This window comes from Nyctibius grandis, chromosome 1, assembly GCF_013368605.1.
Source record: "Nyctibius grandis isolate bNycGra1 chromosome 1, bNycGra1.pri, whole genome shotgun sequence".
Taxonomy (NCBI): domain Eukaryota; kingdom Metazoa; phylum Chordata; class Aves; order Nyctibiiformes; family Nyctibiidae; genus Nyctibius; species Nyctibius grandis.
Window position 1 is genome coordinate 69,836,839 of NC_090658.1, and position 17,133 is coordinate 69,853,971.

Sequence of the window (17,133 nt, forward strand, 5' to 3'; positions counted from 1 at the left end):
AACTCCGTCGGTCATTTAAGAACTGCTACAGAATAAGCTCATTTGCTTCAGGACTTCTCAGGACTGTCTCCCCAGTACCATGAGGCACATACTTCGCTGCAAAGCAGCATACCAAGGGGATTCATCTGTACCCAAGTATTTAATCTGAAAAGCCTGAAAGCTTCAAAATGGATTGCAGCTGGTCTGCAAAATAACAACTTTGATGGGAAACAGTCGAGGCATTGGTTTTGGATCAGAACTAAAGAAAAGTTTTGGATGATTATCTGTTAGACCATCAAGGACCTGAGTAATTACATATCTGGGGGGATCCTCATATACAGGGGAAAAAACAGTCTGAAACAGAATATAATTTGCCTTTATTTAATTTTTACTCCAATAATGACACATTATTTACAAAGTCCAAAAAAGTAATAAAGCAAGATTTTCTGTGAGGCATTTTATTTACATGGAAATGAGTTAAACAACTGAGCTAATTAGGAAAATTAAGGATAAAAATATTGATTCAATATAGGAGAGATGCACACATGGCTACTCAGGAAATCCTGCTGTAAGAAATTACCAAGGCCAGATTACCAGACACATATCTGCTAAAAGATTAAATCAATCAATGTTGGAACTGCTTTTTCTCAAGAAGCTGGGCGCTGTCAAATCCACTCCTTTCAAATCATTATATATCCCCACTGGGTCAAGCTTCTGGCTTGAAGTCAAGTCTTCAATCAGTTTTCGGCCCATTTTTCTTCCTGCTTCAGTAGACATAGCCTTTCGCCAGAGCTTCAGCACCAATCCTCCTTGGAAAGAAACACAACATGACATTGTCAAATTAACATGGAGCACACGCAGCTCGCAGTGCACAAGGGACAAAGTGCATGTCTGGCAACAAACACCCACCACTCTCCCATGGACAGTGAAATGTAGACAAAGCTGGAGCGTGCCGATGGGGTAATAAGTGCCTACAACTGTGCAGGGAGACACAGGCCATTCATTCAGCTCAGGATCCTTTGTATTGATAGACAACTGGGCTTGTTCCCTTGTCACCAGTGTTGCAAGTCAAAATGATTGAAGACTCATGTTAAGGTCTTGTTCTGCAATTGCACAGAGCTTCATGGCTTATGAAGCAGTGGCCTGATAGTTATAATCATGCATATCTCCGTTTTTTCTCTAAATCAACCAGAATTTGCACTTCTGCCAGCTAAGTCCTCAAGTTAAAGCAGCAAATGATCCTAATACTTCCATCCAAGCAACGAGCAGTGTCTGTCTAGGAAGTGTGCCTGACCAGTCCGACATTAGCACCAGTTTGCAGGATAGTCATTGCCTGCTCCCCACTCCTCTCAGTGCTGATCTTTATGGTGGATAAAGGGTCCACAGGGGAAATATGAGGGTAAAAAAAAAGCCTACTAGAAAACCAAGAGGAGTTTATTATCCTGCAAAACAGGCTTTTTTATAAAACCAGCAACAGTGAAGAACTGAATTTGCACAGTATTGTACAAGGGAGATGAGGAGTTAAGAGGAGAAGGCAGCAAATGGTCCTCTTTCCTAGGAGGATCACAAGAGGACTGCAGGAAAGGTGAGGACAGCACGAAAGGTCTCGAATAACAAGGCATCTGCTGTTCTGCCTTCAGATATTGGTGAGGGGCAGAGCATAAAAAGTAAAGCTTCTGACTGTCCATGAGTTGAGAAGCTTTAGAGGTAGCATAGCACTCTTTCAATACAGGTCCCTGCTGGACTGGCAGAGGCAGCTAGAGGAAAATAAAGAGGAATCAAACCCTGAATCAAGAAATCAAATCGCACTCTGGGTTGGACAGGGTCCCATCCTAAGAGGTACTGAGACCCTCTATCTGCAGTTGAAGTTTGCAGCACCAGAAGAGGACTCCACATCTCACAGGATGTATTTAAAAGTTTGAGGTATCAGACTCTACAAAAACAGTGCATCACATTTTGTCATCAGATCTAGTGTTTCAGGTCCCCGCTGAGGCTGTGGATCCAGACCCAAGTCAAATTTAGTATAAAGCTCCTTTTCTGTTCTGCAAAGCAGTCACCAGGTTAGCTGGCATTTAACTCTCAGCTGAACACAAAGCCCATCCCTTCAAAGCAGAGCCAGGGAAATCTCCCACCTACAAAGCAAGGGATTTCAGCTATGAACTTCGTTATGGCTCCACCTGCATGGAACCCCATCATCCCTCTCTTTCTTTCCCTCTAGCACGTTCAGCATCCATGCCTCTTTTCCTCTCTCCCTCCAGTGCTGCCCTCATGTGCTCTGCTGCCCTGGTGCTCTGCTCCCTCCTTGCTGTCCTGTTGGTCGTGCTTGTCCTTGCTGTGTTCCCCTCCCCTCCTGGAGGGAGGCTGAGAAACCCTGAACTGTATCATGGACTACCAGGTGTGGGAGGGAGCTGTTAAGATCTTTTTCGGACTATGAGGCACCCCTCGTGCTATGTGGAAGGTGTGAAGGAAGCACTCTGTGATGGGAGGATGCTCTTTTGTAACACTGAATAGCTTCATTAAACGGCCTGTTTCAGCTATAAATACAGCTAGCGAGAGAAATGAATAGACAGAAGAAGAAGATCACAAAACAAATGCCATAGCTCTGGATATTAGTTTTACAGTGTATTGTTATATTGTATTTTCATCTGAAGATTTAAAATAACTTTCCTTCGTAAAGGACAAAGAAAAAAACCCAACCTAGCAATACCTACAAAGGAACTGAAACCTCAGAAGACTGTAATTCTGTGTCTCACCGCTGGATGGTGATGCACAACTTATTTTAGTGAAAGTCCAGCATTGCCTAAGGATGAAGTTTTGCTGGCACAGATGATGTTTTGCTGAGACAGTCTCACAATTCTCTGTTAGACCAAAGACTGAGACAAAAACACAAAACCAGAACACTTGTGGACACACAAACTAATCATGATCATTTGCCCTTTTTTTTTTGTAACATAACTATAGAAACACAAACTAGTCTTTGTGTTTTTAAAGTTCCTGTGAAAAATTGAGAAAAAATGTAAGATCATTTGTTCCAAAAAACAATGCATTTGTCTCATATGAAATCCTCACTGCACATTGGCAGTGTTATCCCATTGCTGCATTTGCCCACTGGTGTGTTGTTTACTTATGGTTGTATTTTTAGCTGTACTGTTTTGTTGTTAGTCTACGAAGTGTTTATACTATTGTATATCAAAAAATCCATGTCCATATGGACAAAGGTATAGAAAGAAAGAAGAAGATATTAAATATGTATGGATTACAGACATTTGGAGGTTGGGCTCATACCTGTTAATCGATTTGCTTTGTGAAGAGCTCTCAGTGAAAGCAGGACTCTCTTTTGCTGCGGACTGAAGTCACTAATGGATGAGAGGACATCCCCTTCAAAGAGCATCCTCTGGGGCAGGAAAGCTTGGAAGTTGTTTATGGTCTGTAAATCTGTAGAGAAGTGTGTGGCTGCAATGAAATCTACAGCATTAGCCCAGTCTTCACCAAAATTTGCTTCTGGATCAGAGAGATATTTTAAGCTGAAAGAGATAAAAAGAAAATTATAACAGATAATTGAAATCCACTGTAGAACACATTATTCTATCATTTATCCCAAGTGTGTTTTGTTCAGTATAAAACCCTGAGCGGTCTCAGTGCCACGGTGACTTAAAGCCTCCTTCAGCATTTTACATCTAATTTCTCCTGGCATCGCTGCCTCTGCCCAGACTAGACACAGCTCCTGACTCTGGCCACAGCTCTCAGAGAGGAATCAGCATCTCATGTCAAGCCCACAGCCTGCCCACCCACTGCAGCCATCTCTTGCTGGTCATCCCGTGCTCCAAGAAAGTGGAAGGAAGAGTAGAGCCTAAAGAGTAGAGGCCTAGAGTAAGAAAGCTCATGCAGACTTTGTTGGCATGTTGTCCTTCCAAAGAGGCATGCAGGTGGGATGGTCCCCCTTGGCCACCTCTCTTGTCTCCATACCTGTCCTGGAATTTAGGCAGCGCATAAGCAATGGAGGTGACGTGTGCCCTCCACATGAGACCGAGAGCATCATCCAGTTTGAAGGAGGAGAAGGCTGCAGGGCTCATGGCTTTGTGTTCTGTAGATAACAGATACTGCAGCAACAGGGAGGAAAAAAGGCAGAGAAACAGGAGGAGGTTTAAACTCAATGGATTTTTCAGACTTACACACATACGTCACAAAATAGTAAGTTTGCAAACTAAGGGAAATTGCTTTTGAATAGTTAGAATGTGCTGCTTTGTAGTAACTATAATGTCTGACATAGGGAGGAAAAGGGGATTAATATAGACTTATAAAGTGAATACACATCCCCACTGAAGTTAACTGGAGTTGCTGTTCTTTAACTTCAACAGAGGGAGGGTTTTATCCACACCGTTTAGGTATTCGGTCACAATAATTCAGTGGACTATTGTATCTGAGTGCCATGGAAGCTTCCACGCTGAAATACTGAATTCCTTGAAAAAACTGTTTATACTCCTTTGGACACAAGTTCCTGAAGATTTTCAGAAAATGAGAAAATGATCCTTAACAGTTATCATTATGGCTATTTGAGGAGTAGTTCTTTTATAATAACTTCTGAAATATACTGCTTAGGAAAAATTATCTTAAGAAAACAAATGCAGTCTTTCACCTAAAACCTTCACTCACAGTTGCCAAGAGGGACTTACGGTTTAAATTTTCTGATCACTATCAATTATTTGACTACCAACAAAAATGTTGAACATAGCAGTCTATCTATAAAATCATTATTGAATCTATGAAGTAAGGAATATTGTCATCTTTGGGGTTAAGGAACAGTTGAATGAGGAGGAAAGAAGATATCTACTTGCATAAATAAGTGTCCTTCTGAATGAAGTTTCAGCATTTTCATTTTTTTGGATGTTCAAAGGAATAAATGAACCCTATAAAACCAACACAAGGCCATTTCTCAAGGGTAATGATCTATTTCGCATGCTTATTTTGCATTGCTAATGTAAGCAGTATAGGAAGAATACAAATATAAATGTTAACAAAACAGTCTCGTGGGACAGACTCCAAAATACAGAATTATCTTGAAGGCAAAAATACATAACCTGTAAAAATCCTGGCCGCCTTATCTCTGACTCACTTTACATAATGCCTTTCATTTTTTCTGCTTGTTACTTTTATATCAAGCTATTATTAAAAGCAAAGCAAGCTCCCTGAATCTCACAAATAACAGTAATAATAGTTTTAAAAAGTAATATTCTGGTATAATTTTCTACAAAATGTGAAAAAAAAGTAAGATTATTTACCTCAAAATAGTCCTTCCACTCATCCATGAGCTTGGGAAAGCGAGACCGGCAGTCGGCAACACTATAACAGAAATCAGCTCTTCGCTCCTCTGGTGGCAATATTTCTATCTCGTACTGCAGCTGCCCAAAGAGGCCAGCCTCCACTGCCCCCAGAAAGGGTATGACAGACAGGTAGTAATTCATACCTGTAACAATAATTAAAAAGGAGGAGGTGTGAACCACAAGAAAATTAAAATTCCCGCATAGAAAAATGAACACTCTCCCATACCAAATGCAACCCTTTCAAATTGCCGCTGATACAACTGTGTTCAGCAGTGGGACATATGTACTGAAATGCACTAATGATGGTATCTGTATTGGTTTAGATATGATTTGTAATATTCATTTATATATTGTTCTTTAATAGCCTTGCATCTGCTGACAGTGTGCTATACTTTGCAGGAAAGGACAAAAAACTGAAAAAAGTTAGATCTTTATAGGTTGTCACAGACAGGACATCAAAAGTCTCAAATATTTGTTGCAAACTAAGTACAGAAAGACTAAGGGGTACTCCATGAATATTGTTTTCATAAAAAACCCTCTCCTATGCATCCTAGGCATATAAGAAAGGAAAAGGCAAATATTTTAGAGGAAAAAAATAATTTAGCTTTTAAAAAAGATTTTGCTCACTGAAAACTTCTTGGAAATGACCTAGACTTATTTTAGGATGATGGCTTCCTTTGGTCTGATCCATAAGTTGGAGCAGTCAGACCCAGCATGTAGGAAACGCAGGTTCAGTTCTCACCTGTGCCAGACCACAAGTCCAGTGAGAGTGACCATAGGGCTATTTGGTATTCCTCATTTGAAAGGAGGATTTTAAATTCTCCTCTTAGTTGTGTCTTCTTTGTAGAAATGAAGTTTAAGTAGAAATGAAGTTTAATAGCTTTGAATGAAGAGAAGCCTGGAGATCAGTTATTCTCCTGCTTGCGTGGGTACTCCTGAGCCGTTGCACTGAGAAGTCATTTGCTCATGCTTGGTCTCAGTGCCATGGACTGCCTAGGTATTTTGTACACAGTCCCAGCAGTGAGGATCAAAATCATCAAAACCTGACCAAGTACTGTGTATCCCTGTCCTACTCATGGGAAACTATTGTTCCACCTCCTGTATGTGGGCCTGGCTGGGACTTCAGGAGGAAATGTATGGCCAGTTAGAAGAGCAAAGGAAAAGTCCCAAGTGACAAGAAGACAGTGTCACATTGGGAGTCATTGCTAAGCTGGGTCTTGCTTCTTATTCACTATTTTCATGAGAAGTGTTGAAACCCAGATTTCACATCAGAAAGTACTTACCTTCTTTTAAATGGGCTTGCATACATTGCATGTATATACCTGCTTGGGGGACTCAGAGGGCAGAAAACAATGCTGGAAAGGACTATGCTGAATATTATTCTAGGCAAAAAGGACTGAACTTCTTAAACAGGGAGTGTTTCATACATCTTGGGGCATATTAAATGTGAGTTTCTGGTTTAAGCTCATTCCTGGCTTCATATGACTACTCGTGCCAGAAAGGGCTGCCCTGAAGGCCAGCCGAAACCCCTTACATAGAATCCTCAGGTGTAAGATGTAAGAGATGTTTCTGTGCAGTCTGAAAGACTTTTTGCATGTTTCTGCTGCAATAGGGTAAATCAAGGCTGAGTTTATACATTTTCTGGACGCCACAACATTGGTAACATGCAAACATGCAGTGTTTAGAAGTGAAGAGCAGGAATGCAAACACTGAGAAAGTAAAGGTGGTGGTTCCTGTTCCAGGAAGGTCCCCTGCTTGCACAGGGTTATGGAATGAGCCTTCTTGCCTGTCACTGCATGGCACTCCTTCCCACGGAGCACCTAGTACTGGTCACCCACAGAGATGATGTATCAGTACTACCACAGTAGTTGGAGTGGGTATCACAGTGAGCTTTGGTTTTACTCTAAATTTACATTTTAAATTTACTCTATGCTTACATCTTTGATCACTTGAAGATATACACATTTAATTTTTGGCTTACAGCCAGAAGGTTCATTCAAAAGGCCTCCACAAGAAAGCAGCCATGTGGCAGGGAGGTGATAGACTTGCTCCCTGCAGCCTGCCAGCAGGGCTGGTGGAAAGGGGACTTGTGACAGGACAGCAGGGAAGCTGAGGGAGTGAGGGACAGAAGTGACAGAGGGAAAATGTGCTAGAGGAAAAAGAATGTGAGGCTTTCCCTTCCCTAGGAAGGGAAAGAATATTTAAACTGGAGGACTTACAAGACCTTTTACCTCCTTAAAAAAAAATATTTCCATCATTTTATTGCCTTTAGATACAAGTAGTGACTGTAATCTATAGGTTAGGCTTGTCTTTGCCTCCCCCCGCCCCATCCTATCTGTCAGTTCTGTTTCTGAAAATACAGAAGATAAACTTTCCAAAAGAGTCAGAGTTCCAGATTCAGAAAAAAAAGGAGTCTAAAAATATTGACTTTAACCCAGATCAGATAAAAAATACATTTTAGGTTTTTAAAATAATGTGTTCATTCAGCTTTTGAATAATGGAAACAAAAACATCCAGAATGGAAACAAAAACATCCTTTGGGGGATTCTGTTGGACTGGTTGGAATATCATAGAATGGTTACTATGGAATATCATAGAATATATTACTCAGTTTGGATGTAGGCAAATTAATTAAATGTTTTTGATTTATCAAATGAGAAAATTTAACTGTTCTTTACGTTTTTTCATGGGCTCAGAAAAAAATTGCATTGTAAGATGAACATTGTGGAAATCTAAGTAGGAATTGTTGTTTGAGGAGTCTATTTCCATATAGACACCGACTGTGAAAATACCAGAGGGAAATAGGCTACACATGTTCGTGTACTTGAGGCAGTGAGCACTGTAGTATCAGTGCTTTTTCTTTTGATGCTACAAATGTTATTCATTGGGCTGCCCTGTGCAACGATAAATGGATACCCTTCAGTTGCATGTGGCATTCCAGATCACTTCCTTTCCTCCTCTGCAAAGCTCTTAGCTAGAAGTGGATACAACTGTTTTTTTCCTTCCTGTGTAAATACCTGGTTATAGTATCCTGTCTAACACACTATTATTTCTCCCATGATGCCAGCCATGGACCTACACTTCTGTCGCACAGGAGGATAAGGTGCTCTGCTACATCTACCAGGAGTGATGCCAACAGCACACATGGCTGAGTTAGCTCACATCTGGTCCTTCAGTGGAGTTTGTCACTTTGCCTTTTCTTTGCACTGCCTAGCGCAAGGGTGGTTCCAAATTTGATACTGCCATCATTGAGATGACACTGCTTCCTGCAATGCATATTTGCTTAGGTGTAATGATAGACCCGTTCTCCTGTTACACCTATGATATACATTTTTACAAATGAAATTCTTGTGTCTCTCAGGCTAAGAGAAACCATCTGTTAACTTGGTCGCTCCAGTTCAACAGGCAACATATGAATGGCCTGAATTATCAAAAGTATCCAGGAATTTTGGATGTTTCCATTTTTGGGAAGACTGAATTATCTGGATATGTATTTTTAGAGATATTGAGGAAAATACTGAAAATGTCTGTGGCATTGACATTGGAAATTCAGATCTTAACACTTCTCTCTGTCTTCAATTTGTTGCTACTTATTGGAATAATGAAAAAAAAAACAACCCAGAATTTCAGCCTACTAGAACTCCAAAGCCAATATTAAAGAGAATGGAAATTGTCTGATAACTCATGTACGCCAGGTCAAAATATTAACTTAGTTTCAGCTGAACACTTAAAAGCCTGCTGGATAAATGTTGTCAGTGTCATGATGGTAATGAAGTTATTTGGATATCGTGGGCACAAAGTCTCGCTTTATTTTATTTTACTGACCACAGTGAAGTTGTGGAGGTGCAACTGAAGGCAGAAAAGTCCTGTCAGATTTATATTACCAAGGGTGATGCAAGAACCACATAGATTCCTGCTTGACATTCTCACACTAAGTTTTAGTTTGAGGTCCTAGCACCTAAACTGAACAAATCTGCTCTGGAGTAATTGAAAACTGTAATTCCTACAAGTGTCTACCAATATAGATACCCATCATGGTGCTTCCCATGTGTTTTTACATCCATTTTTGCAGTGTAAACATTTTTAAAGCTGCAATTTTGCATTTTTTTCCTTCCTCTAATAAGTTATTAAAGTCAATTAACTTTCATTTACTCACTCACACTTAAGTGTCTTGCTGCAAGTTTTCAATGGAGAATTATGGAACACTGGAATTACTTTGTAATACAGAAGTCTAAGGGGAAGAAAGATTCTAAATTGCCTTCTATGACACTAATCATATTTCAGAGAAGAACAGTGTAACAGCGTATACTTACAGGCCCACCAACTTCTTACTGATATGCACAGGAGGTGTCCATCTTCATAGCCACAGGAAGTCAGACCTGAAGGATCTGCTAATCTGCCTGAATGAAATGAAATAATACACCAAATACCTCTCAATCTTTTTCACACAAGAAATGAAAAATCTCACACTGAGATGAAAAAAAATATAGTAGTAAAGCATGCAGAATTTTGCTCAGAGAAGCAGAACAGTTACTGTTGTTTTACTTCATAAACTACTGTTTCTAGAGTAGTTGAGTTTCTCAGTCAATACTTCATGCAGTGCATACTAATTTAATTATGTTTTACAGTTCAATTTATTCCTCACTGTAAATGCATTCAGAGAATTTATGGAACTGTCTGAAAGTAGGACATCACAATGATATTTTTATGGAGATATAAATTTACATGCACATACAGACATAAACATATGCATAGCTGATGCATCATTTTCAATAGATGCAGGGCTGCTAGTGTAGGAGAGCTGTTTAACGAGCAGAATAGCACAAATTAAATGTGCTAGTACTTGTCTCACCTAGTTGGGTTGTGTGATTCAGAATCCCTTACAGTTTAATGATGCATACGAACATGGCCTGACTGTGAAGCTAAGCATGCATACGTTGTTGTACCTGACTAACAGGGTTCTCAAGCATCTGTGCTGTAGCAAACATGCAAGACATTTCACAATTACTCATGACAGCATGTAAGGTATATTTTACTTTAAGCATGTGATGTGGAAAAATAGCCTAATTCCTGAAAGCATAATGTACATGTGCATTATGTGGTAATTAGTCATGTAGTGAGTCAAGAAGTCTGCTTTAAGTGTATGATGTGAAATTACCATGGTCAGGTCCAATGACTTGAGCTATTCCAGAAGCTCCCAAACTCTGCCCCGCAGAGCACTTACTCTCTAACGAGTCAGCTGAATGCCAACATTGTCATTTCTGTCAGATTAGAACCAAACCTCATTACATTCTTTAAAAACCAAAACAAATTTTCTGATGCTTTTTACTTGAGAAGAAGAGTTGATCATGAACTACATGCATAGAGATTATCCCAATCATCCTCTCTAGCTGACTGGACAGAGCTTTGGAGCGTGCTGGCTGCTCAAGCCTGTATCTTTCAGTAGCAGAGCACTGAGAGCATGAACTTGCAGTGGTGAGGAATGCAGTTCAACAGGATTTCTTTTTTTTTTAAATGAAAAATGGTATTTTTTAATATTTACAGTAAGATTTTTTTTTTCTATAATCTACTTTGACACAGGGCATCAGAAATAGGCAGCAGTAGTTCACTGGTGTGCAAAAGGGATGAATGGGAAGGATAAAGGAAAAGAAGAAAAAGAAGACAAAATGTTGCAGAAGAATTGCACACGAGATTTACCAAAGATTGTTAGCATAGGTGTTTTAGGAAAATGAAGAGTCCCAGGCAGTATCGGTGATAAATATAAGATATGTATAAATTACTTGGAGCTGGAAGCACTAACCCTGCTTCCAGGTCTACACTCCAGGTTTGTCCTCTCTGCTCCCTCCTATTCCCTGTGCTTAACATGATTATTATTTTAGTCTTCAGGTCTACCCAAACTATCTCAGTATTGACAGTGCCTCCCAGCTGTGTGTTGTTAGCAACTCTGTGCAACTCATCAGCAAGATTTCTCTGCTATTTTTTTGTGGCAAGGTCGTTAATGAAAAAGCTAAATGCAGTTGTTCTCAAGAAAGATAATTGAAGAACTCTGAGCATATCCTCCATTTAGCTTTATACTTCCCTTAGCAACACTTGTCACTAACCTCTGCTTTAGGTGTTCCCTTACCAGATTTGAAATTCCCCTTTTCATTCTTATCTTGTAAAGTGTCATTAAAAACTTTAATTTTATGCTTTGATTATACAAAGGGAGGAAATGCATTTCTGGACTTTGGTAAAACATCAATTATACCATAAAAGAAAATATCCAGTTAGTCTGACACAATCCACCTGTGTTTCATGTAAGCTGCACTCTATCCCTTTTTCTATTTAGCTCCATGACTTTATTCTTTCCTCTATACTTATTCTAATGTCTTATCTACTGCTGACGTAAGAGAAATAGACATTTTTGTGTCCTTATCCCATTTTTCCTTCTTCTTAAACATAGGTACAACCTTTCCTACTCTTCGGATATACAACACCACCTGGATCTTTCTTAAGGTTCTTGCTCCTGGATTTGTACTTCTATATGTCAGTTCTTCCAAGTGGGGGTAGAGACTATCCAGTTTTCTCTGTCTGTGTAGGTAGGATTCTCAGTTTAGCTCTGTCTCCCAAGTGGCGATTTTTATTTCCACAATCTCGTTCCTATCAGCCATGCTGTCTCAACATCATTGTCTCTACTGTAAATCTAAGAAAATTACTGATTTAATTTTATATCCATGAGTAGCTTATTGCAAATCTTTGTACCACTCTTATTCAATAGTAGCTTCACTTGCTCTTTATGATTTATACAGGACCATATCCATAAAAATATTTTCTCAAGCAACATAACTTTCATGACCAGACAGTGTTGGGGGATATTGTTACAATATTGTTACAATATCCCCCAACAAGACAGGATTGTTCACGCAAAAATTTCTGTAGCATTTTCAAGGATCTACTGTCCTGCACCATGAATTCAAATCCTGCTTTCACTTGCCCAAGCTTACTATGTTGATACACAAATGCTTCAGTCATTCCTCACTAATCTAGCCCAGCTGCCTATCTGCATTAGGTTTAGCCAGTTGCTAACCTCACTACTGTATGCACCAAAATTGTCTTTCTATCCCCCTTATCCACTTATCCTTCAACTTCTCATATTTTTTACTGTTAAACTCTTTCCAGCCATGTAATATTTCTCCTTCTACTATTTTTCGACCTTCTGATCATGTAATTTAAAAAATATATCTCCTTCCCTAAGGACCAGTCCTATGACTCTTTGGCAGCTGACAGTAGGTCTTTACCTGTCTGTGCAACCAGGTGCAAATGTTCCTCTCACCCACCCTGGCCCTCATCTCTATTTGGGCCCTGTCACTGCAACCAGGCACATCTTCGCTTTGTGGATGAGGCCACACTACATAACTAGATCGTTTCCAGCAGTTCACCACTCAAGCGTAGCTTCTGCATACAGTCGTCTTTGCCTCTGCCACACATCGGATCAACTCTCCTGCTGCACCAGCCATCCTCTTCATCTTCTCTTTCTTTTCCTATGCATAAAGAAGGGAAAGAGGAAAAAGCTTGCCTGAACTCCAACCAAATTCTTCTTGCTGCTGGCTGTTTGCCAGCTAGTTGCCTGCTTGGATTTTTCTTACTCTACCTCTTTTTTCTCATTTTGACTTAGCAGTTAATTTTCCATCAGGTGTGACTAAATGCTGGCAGCTTTCCTTCACCACCAGCTGCAGCACCTCTGCTTCTTCCAAACATACAGCTTCAGCCAAACCACCACCTCATGAAACTACAGATTGCAACCAATAAAGAAAACAACAGGCAGACAGATGCATTTGCTTATGCCTGTTTACCACCAGGCACAAGTTCCTGAAACATCATTGACTATTATTCCTTTCTTCCCACATCTCCTGGTTGGTAAAACAAGGCAAGTAAGCTCCAGCTTTGAACAGAAAGCTTCACTGCAAACTGCGTGTGAAGCAGCATGTGGGAGAACATGTTCTCTGATAAAGCCTTTGATAAGATATTGCTGCCTTAGCCTCAGAGGACCTTTCACACGTGTTTCTTTGTCTGCTTCTCTGGTGCAGCCAAAAAGCAAACAAGAATGACTGCCCCAGATAACAACCAGATTTTGGGGGATGAGCCATTAGAATTTCGACATAATTTAAAAAACAAAACAAAACCAAAAAAAACCCAACAAACAGAACAACCTTTAATTTTTGTAAAAAATGTATTCATAAAATAATGAGGCTACTCCTAAACTGATCAAAAATGGTAAATGGAAACAAATTCTCAGAGGGAGAGGTGGACTTTCAACTATCTGTATTAGAAATGAAACTCAAACCACCAATAAAACATCATAGAATCATAGAATCGTTTTGGTTGCAAAAGACCTTTAAGATCATCAAGTCCACCCATTAACCTAATACTGCCAAGTCCACCACTAAACCATGTCCCTTAGCACCACATCTATTCGCCTTTTAAATACCTCCAGGGATGGTGACTCCACCACTTCCCTGGGCAGTCTGTTCCAATGCTTGACAACCCTTTCAATGAAGAAATTTTTCCTAATATCCAAACCAAACCTCCCCTGGCACAACTTGAGGTCGTTTGCTCTCATCCTATCACTTGTTACCTGGGAGAAGAGACGAACACCCACCTTACTACAACTTTCTTTCAGGTAGTTGCAGAAACTGATAAGGTCTCCCCTGAGCCTCCTTTTCTCCAGGCTAAACAAGCTCAGTTCTCTCAGCTGCTCCTTATAAGACTTTTGCTCTAGACCCTTCATCAGCTTCATTTCCTGTCCTGGTTTCATGGGGATAAAATTTATAGAATCACTTTTCCATTACATTTTGTTTCAGTTTGTGTCCAGCCATGGTATGGTGATCAAGGCCATTAGTGAAAGCCAGGGCAGCTGACCCAGGCTGGTCCACAGGTGTGTTCTATAACATTAATGTCATGTTCACTATAAATGGGAAAGCTTGCAGGGGATGGAGCTGTTTGCTCTCTTCTCCTCTATCTCTTTCTCTTTCTGCTTTTCTCTCTTCTCAACAGTTACTATCCCTGGAGGGACTTGCTGTCACTCTATGAGCTAAGTATAATTTTGTGTCTTTTGTATTAGTATTGATATTGGTTCTCTTATTTTATTAAATCTGTTTAAATTTCAACCCACAAGTATCCTTCCTTTTCCCAATTCCCTTTCTTGGTCAGAGAGGGGAGATTGGGAGACAAAACAACTGGTTATTCTCTAGCACTGGCTGTGGGCTAAATAGAGACATTGCCCTTCTCTGGACTTTCTTCAGCAAGCACCTCGATGTCTTTCTTGTAGTGAGGGGCCCAAAACTGAACACAGTACTCGAGGTGCAGCCTCACCAGTGCTGAGTACAAGGGGATGATCATTTCCCTCATCCTGCTGGCCACACTGTTTCTGATACAAGCCAGGATGCTGTTGGCTTTCTTGGCCACCTGAGCACACTGCAGGCTCATAACATTAACAACCAAAACAAAAGCCTATCAGTTAACAATTTAAGAACAGCACTGCAGAGTGCAGGACCTAAAATCTACCTACTGTAAATTGGAGTAACTGGGAATATCTTTTTCAAAGATTTTCAGCTAACTAGAATATTGCCCATCTAAACCACAAATCTTCTGGGTTCTGACCAGTCCTGTGTTTAGCAATGCCTTTTCCTATCAGGAAGACTAATGACTATTGCTCAACAAGGCAAGGGTGTTCCCTTCATTCAGTATTTCTTTCAAACTGGCAGCTTTGTAGCTCAAATAGTGTAGCTACCAAATACATTTGGTACCTCAAATACTGAGCTACAGTATGTAAAAATTTACACTGCCTGAGGCTATACTGGGCTTGCAAGGCAGAAACCTTAGAAAGGCTGACCCAAAGTGGGTCTAGTAAACAGCTGTTTCAGAAGCCTAAGGACATAACTCATACCTGTATGAAATTGCCACCCATGCTGCAATGGTAATCCCCAGAGAATATTGCCAAAATTTTGGGATCCAAAGGTGGTAAAATATTTGACTGAAGACTTTAGCAGGTTCTTATACACTCCCAGTCGTTCTTGATAGTTCCAAGCATTGATGATAATTTTCTTGTTCATTACTGGGAAATCCAGCAGGTTTTCAGGGGCAAGGTCCCACAGAGGAGGATAGACATCTTCTCTGGTGGCATCTTTTTCACTCTGTGCTGTGGTAGTTGCTGGACTCAGGGTAACAGTCACTATAAGAAGAGCATGTATGCCAAAGTAGGGCCACATTGTGAAGGTTTGTGACCCAGGTGTTTGTGGCTGCAGGGCTTTTATAACGAAAGGTGAGAGGCTGGGCAAGAAAGGGTGACTCTGACACAGAGGACTCCATCCCCCTTCCCTCTTCCCAGTGACCCTGACATGGAGTCACCAGATTAGCAAGCTGTGAGTAATGTTCTGTCCTCCCTGTGGGATCTGGGGAGCAGTAGCAGACGTTTGAAAGGGATCAGTCCAACCAGAAAATGTCCAAATCTGTGCTGCCCATGACATATATCCACCTTCCCAAAAGGCTGAGGTACTACAGTACTGATTGTACAGTTGCATTATCAACCTTTTTGTCCCCATGTTTCTTACTAGCTGTCACCTTCTCTTTCCCTGCCTAATTCCTTCAGGTAAAGAAGGGACAGCAATGCCACAGAGCTCACCTCAAAACAGGCACAGGCAGGGTTAGGTTAGGGCTGAAGTGCTCTGAGGAGGGCTCCAGATGCCGACCAAGGAGCAGCAGTGGCATACAGCAGGCACTGCCATTGGCATTTTTGTCTTTTGGCCTTGGAACAACTGCCTGCAGCCTTCAGATCCTAAAAAGCGTTTGAAGTAGCCAAATCAGCCTCGTTGAAGGCTGTGTAACACCTGGCTAGCTGTATTTTTAGTGTTTCTTTGTCTTGTGTGGAAATGGTCATTATAAAGACCTAAAGTCTCCTACTAAACCTCCATGATCTTGTAGACTCCAAAGGCCACCCCTCCACTGACAAAATCGGTGTCTAAGTTACACTCCAACAAAACCAAAACTGTCCAGCTACCTTCACCTCACCTACATCTAGGACTTTATAATCTTCAGCTGCTTTTTTCTCAGATAACCAATGGTTACAAAAGAGCACTGAGCAAACAAATACGTCATTTCTTATCTCTGTAGTCTTTCTTTTGCATGAGAAAAATTGCAAATGCCCATTTTCTTTGAAGTAACTCTGTGAGATTTGGTTGGGTTTTGTGTGCTTAAAGTACCTTAAACACTGCATGAGAGCAAGTCAAAATTGGCTGCAAACCTTTGACAGTAAATTTAAAAGAAATTTATCAGTTCAATTCAAATTTTTTCCATCTTCTCTATTTATTAAGGAGACTTTCTTGTAAATAGCATAATTTTTCAATGGTCACTTTTATTTTTGGCTGCACTACTGAGAAAGAAACCCAAAGGCTTTTGAAAAACAATCAGTGTTCAACAGAGATTAGGACAGATCTGAGGACACTTATCCTAATCATGCTGCCTCACAGAGGTTTCAAATAATCAAGTTGTTCTTTCATTAAGTTTCTATGGATGGGATTTATCTAACCTAACTGTGGACATTTAAACATTAATCTAGCTATGTAGAGTCCTCAATAGCCTAAGCAGAGAATCAGGCATGTCCAGAACGAAACTCATTTAAAATACACCACTGCAAGATGTGTTGTTCTTGACTGACTGTAGAGGGAGTTGAAATTACAAGTTTAGCTTTAGACATAGAAAAATACTTTTAGATTAAATAAAATCAATATTGATTTTACGTACTTTTATATAATAATTTCAGAAATGTTTTCAAAGGCACTTGTGTTTTCTTGAAAGA

At 40.3% G+C, this 17,133-nt stretch overlaps 1 protein-coding gene across 1 annotated transcript; it reads right to left on the reverse strand.

The window, feature by feature from the left end:
- Positions 1–600: 600 nt before the first annotated feature.
- C1H6orf58 (chromosome 1 C6orf58 homolog) lies at positions 601–15,547 on the reverse strand. Its single transcript, XM_068396227.1, has 6 exons — positions 15,226–15,547; positions 9,614–9,700; positions 5,259–5,443; positions 3,946–4,079; positions 3,265–3,503; positions 601–788 (listed from the first exon to the last, which is right to left on the reverse strand). The coding sequence occupies exons 1-6, from the start codon at positions 15,545–15,547 to the stop codon at positions 601–603; spliced, it is 1,155 nt and encodes a 384-aa protein (XP_068252328.1).
- Positions 15,548–17,133: the final 1,586 nt, after the last annotated feature.

Coding starts and splice junctions, on each gene's coding strand:
- C1H6orf58 (XM_068396227.1), bottom strand. CDS start 15,547: ATGTGGCCCTACTTTGGCATACATGCTCTTCTTATAGTGACTGTTACC. Junction 5,444..9,613: donor AGTAAGAAGTTGGTGGGCCT/GTAAGTATACGC, acceptor TTATTGTTACAG/GTATGAATTACTACCTGTCT. Junction 3,504..3,945: donor CTGCCTAAATTCCAGGACAG/GTATGGAGACAA, acceptor TATCTCTTTCAG/CTTAAAATATCTCTCTGATC.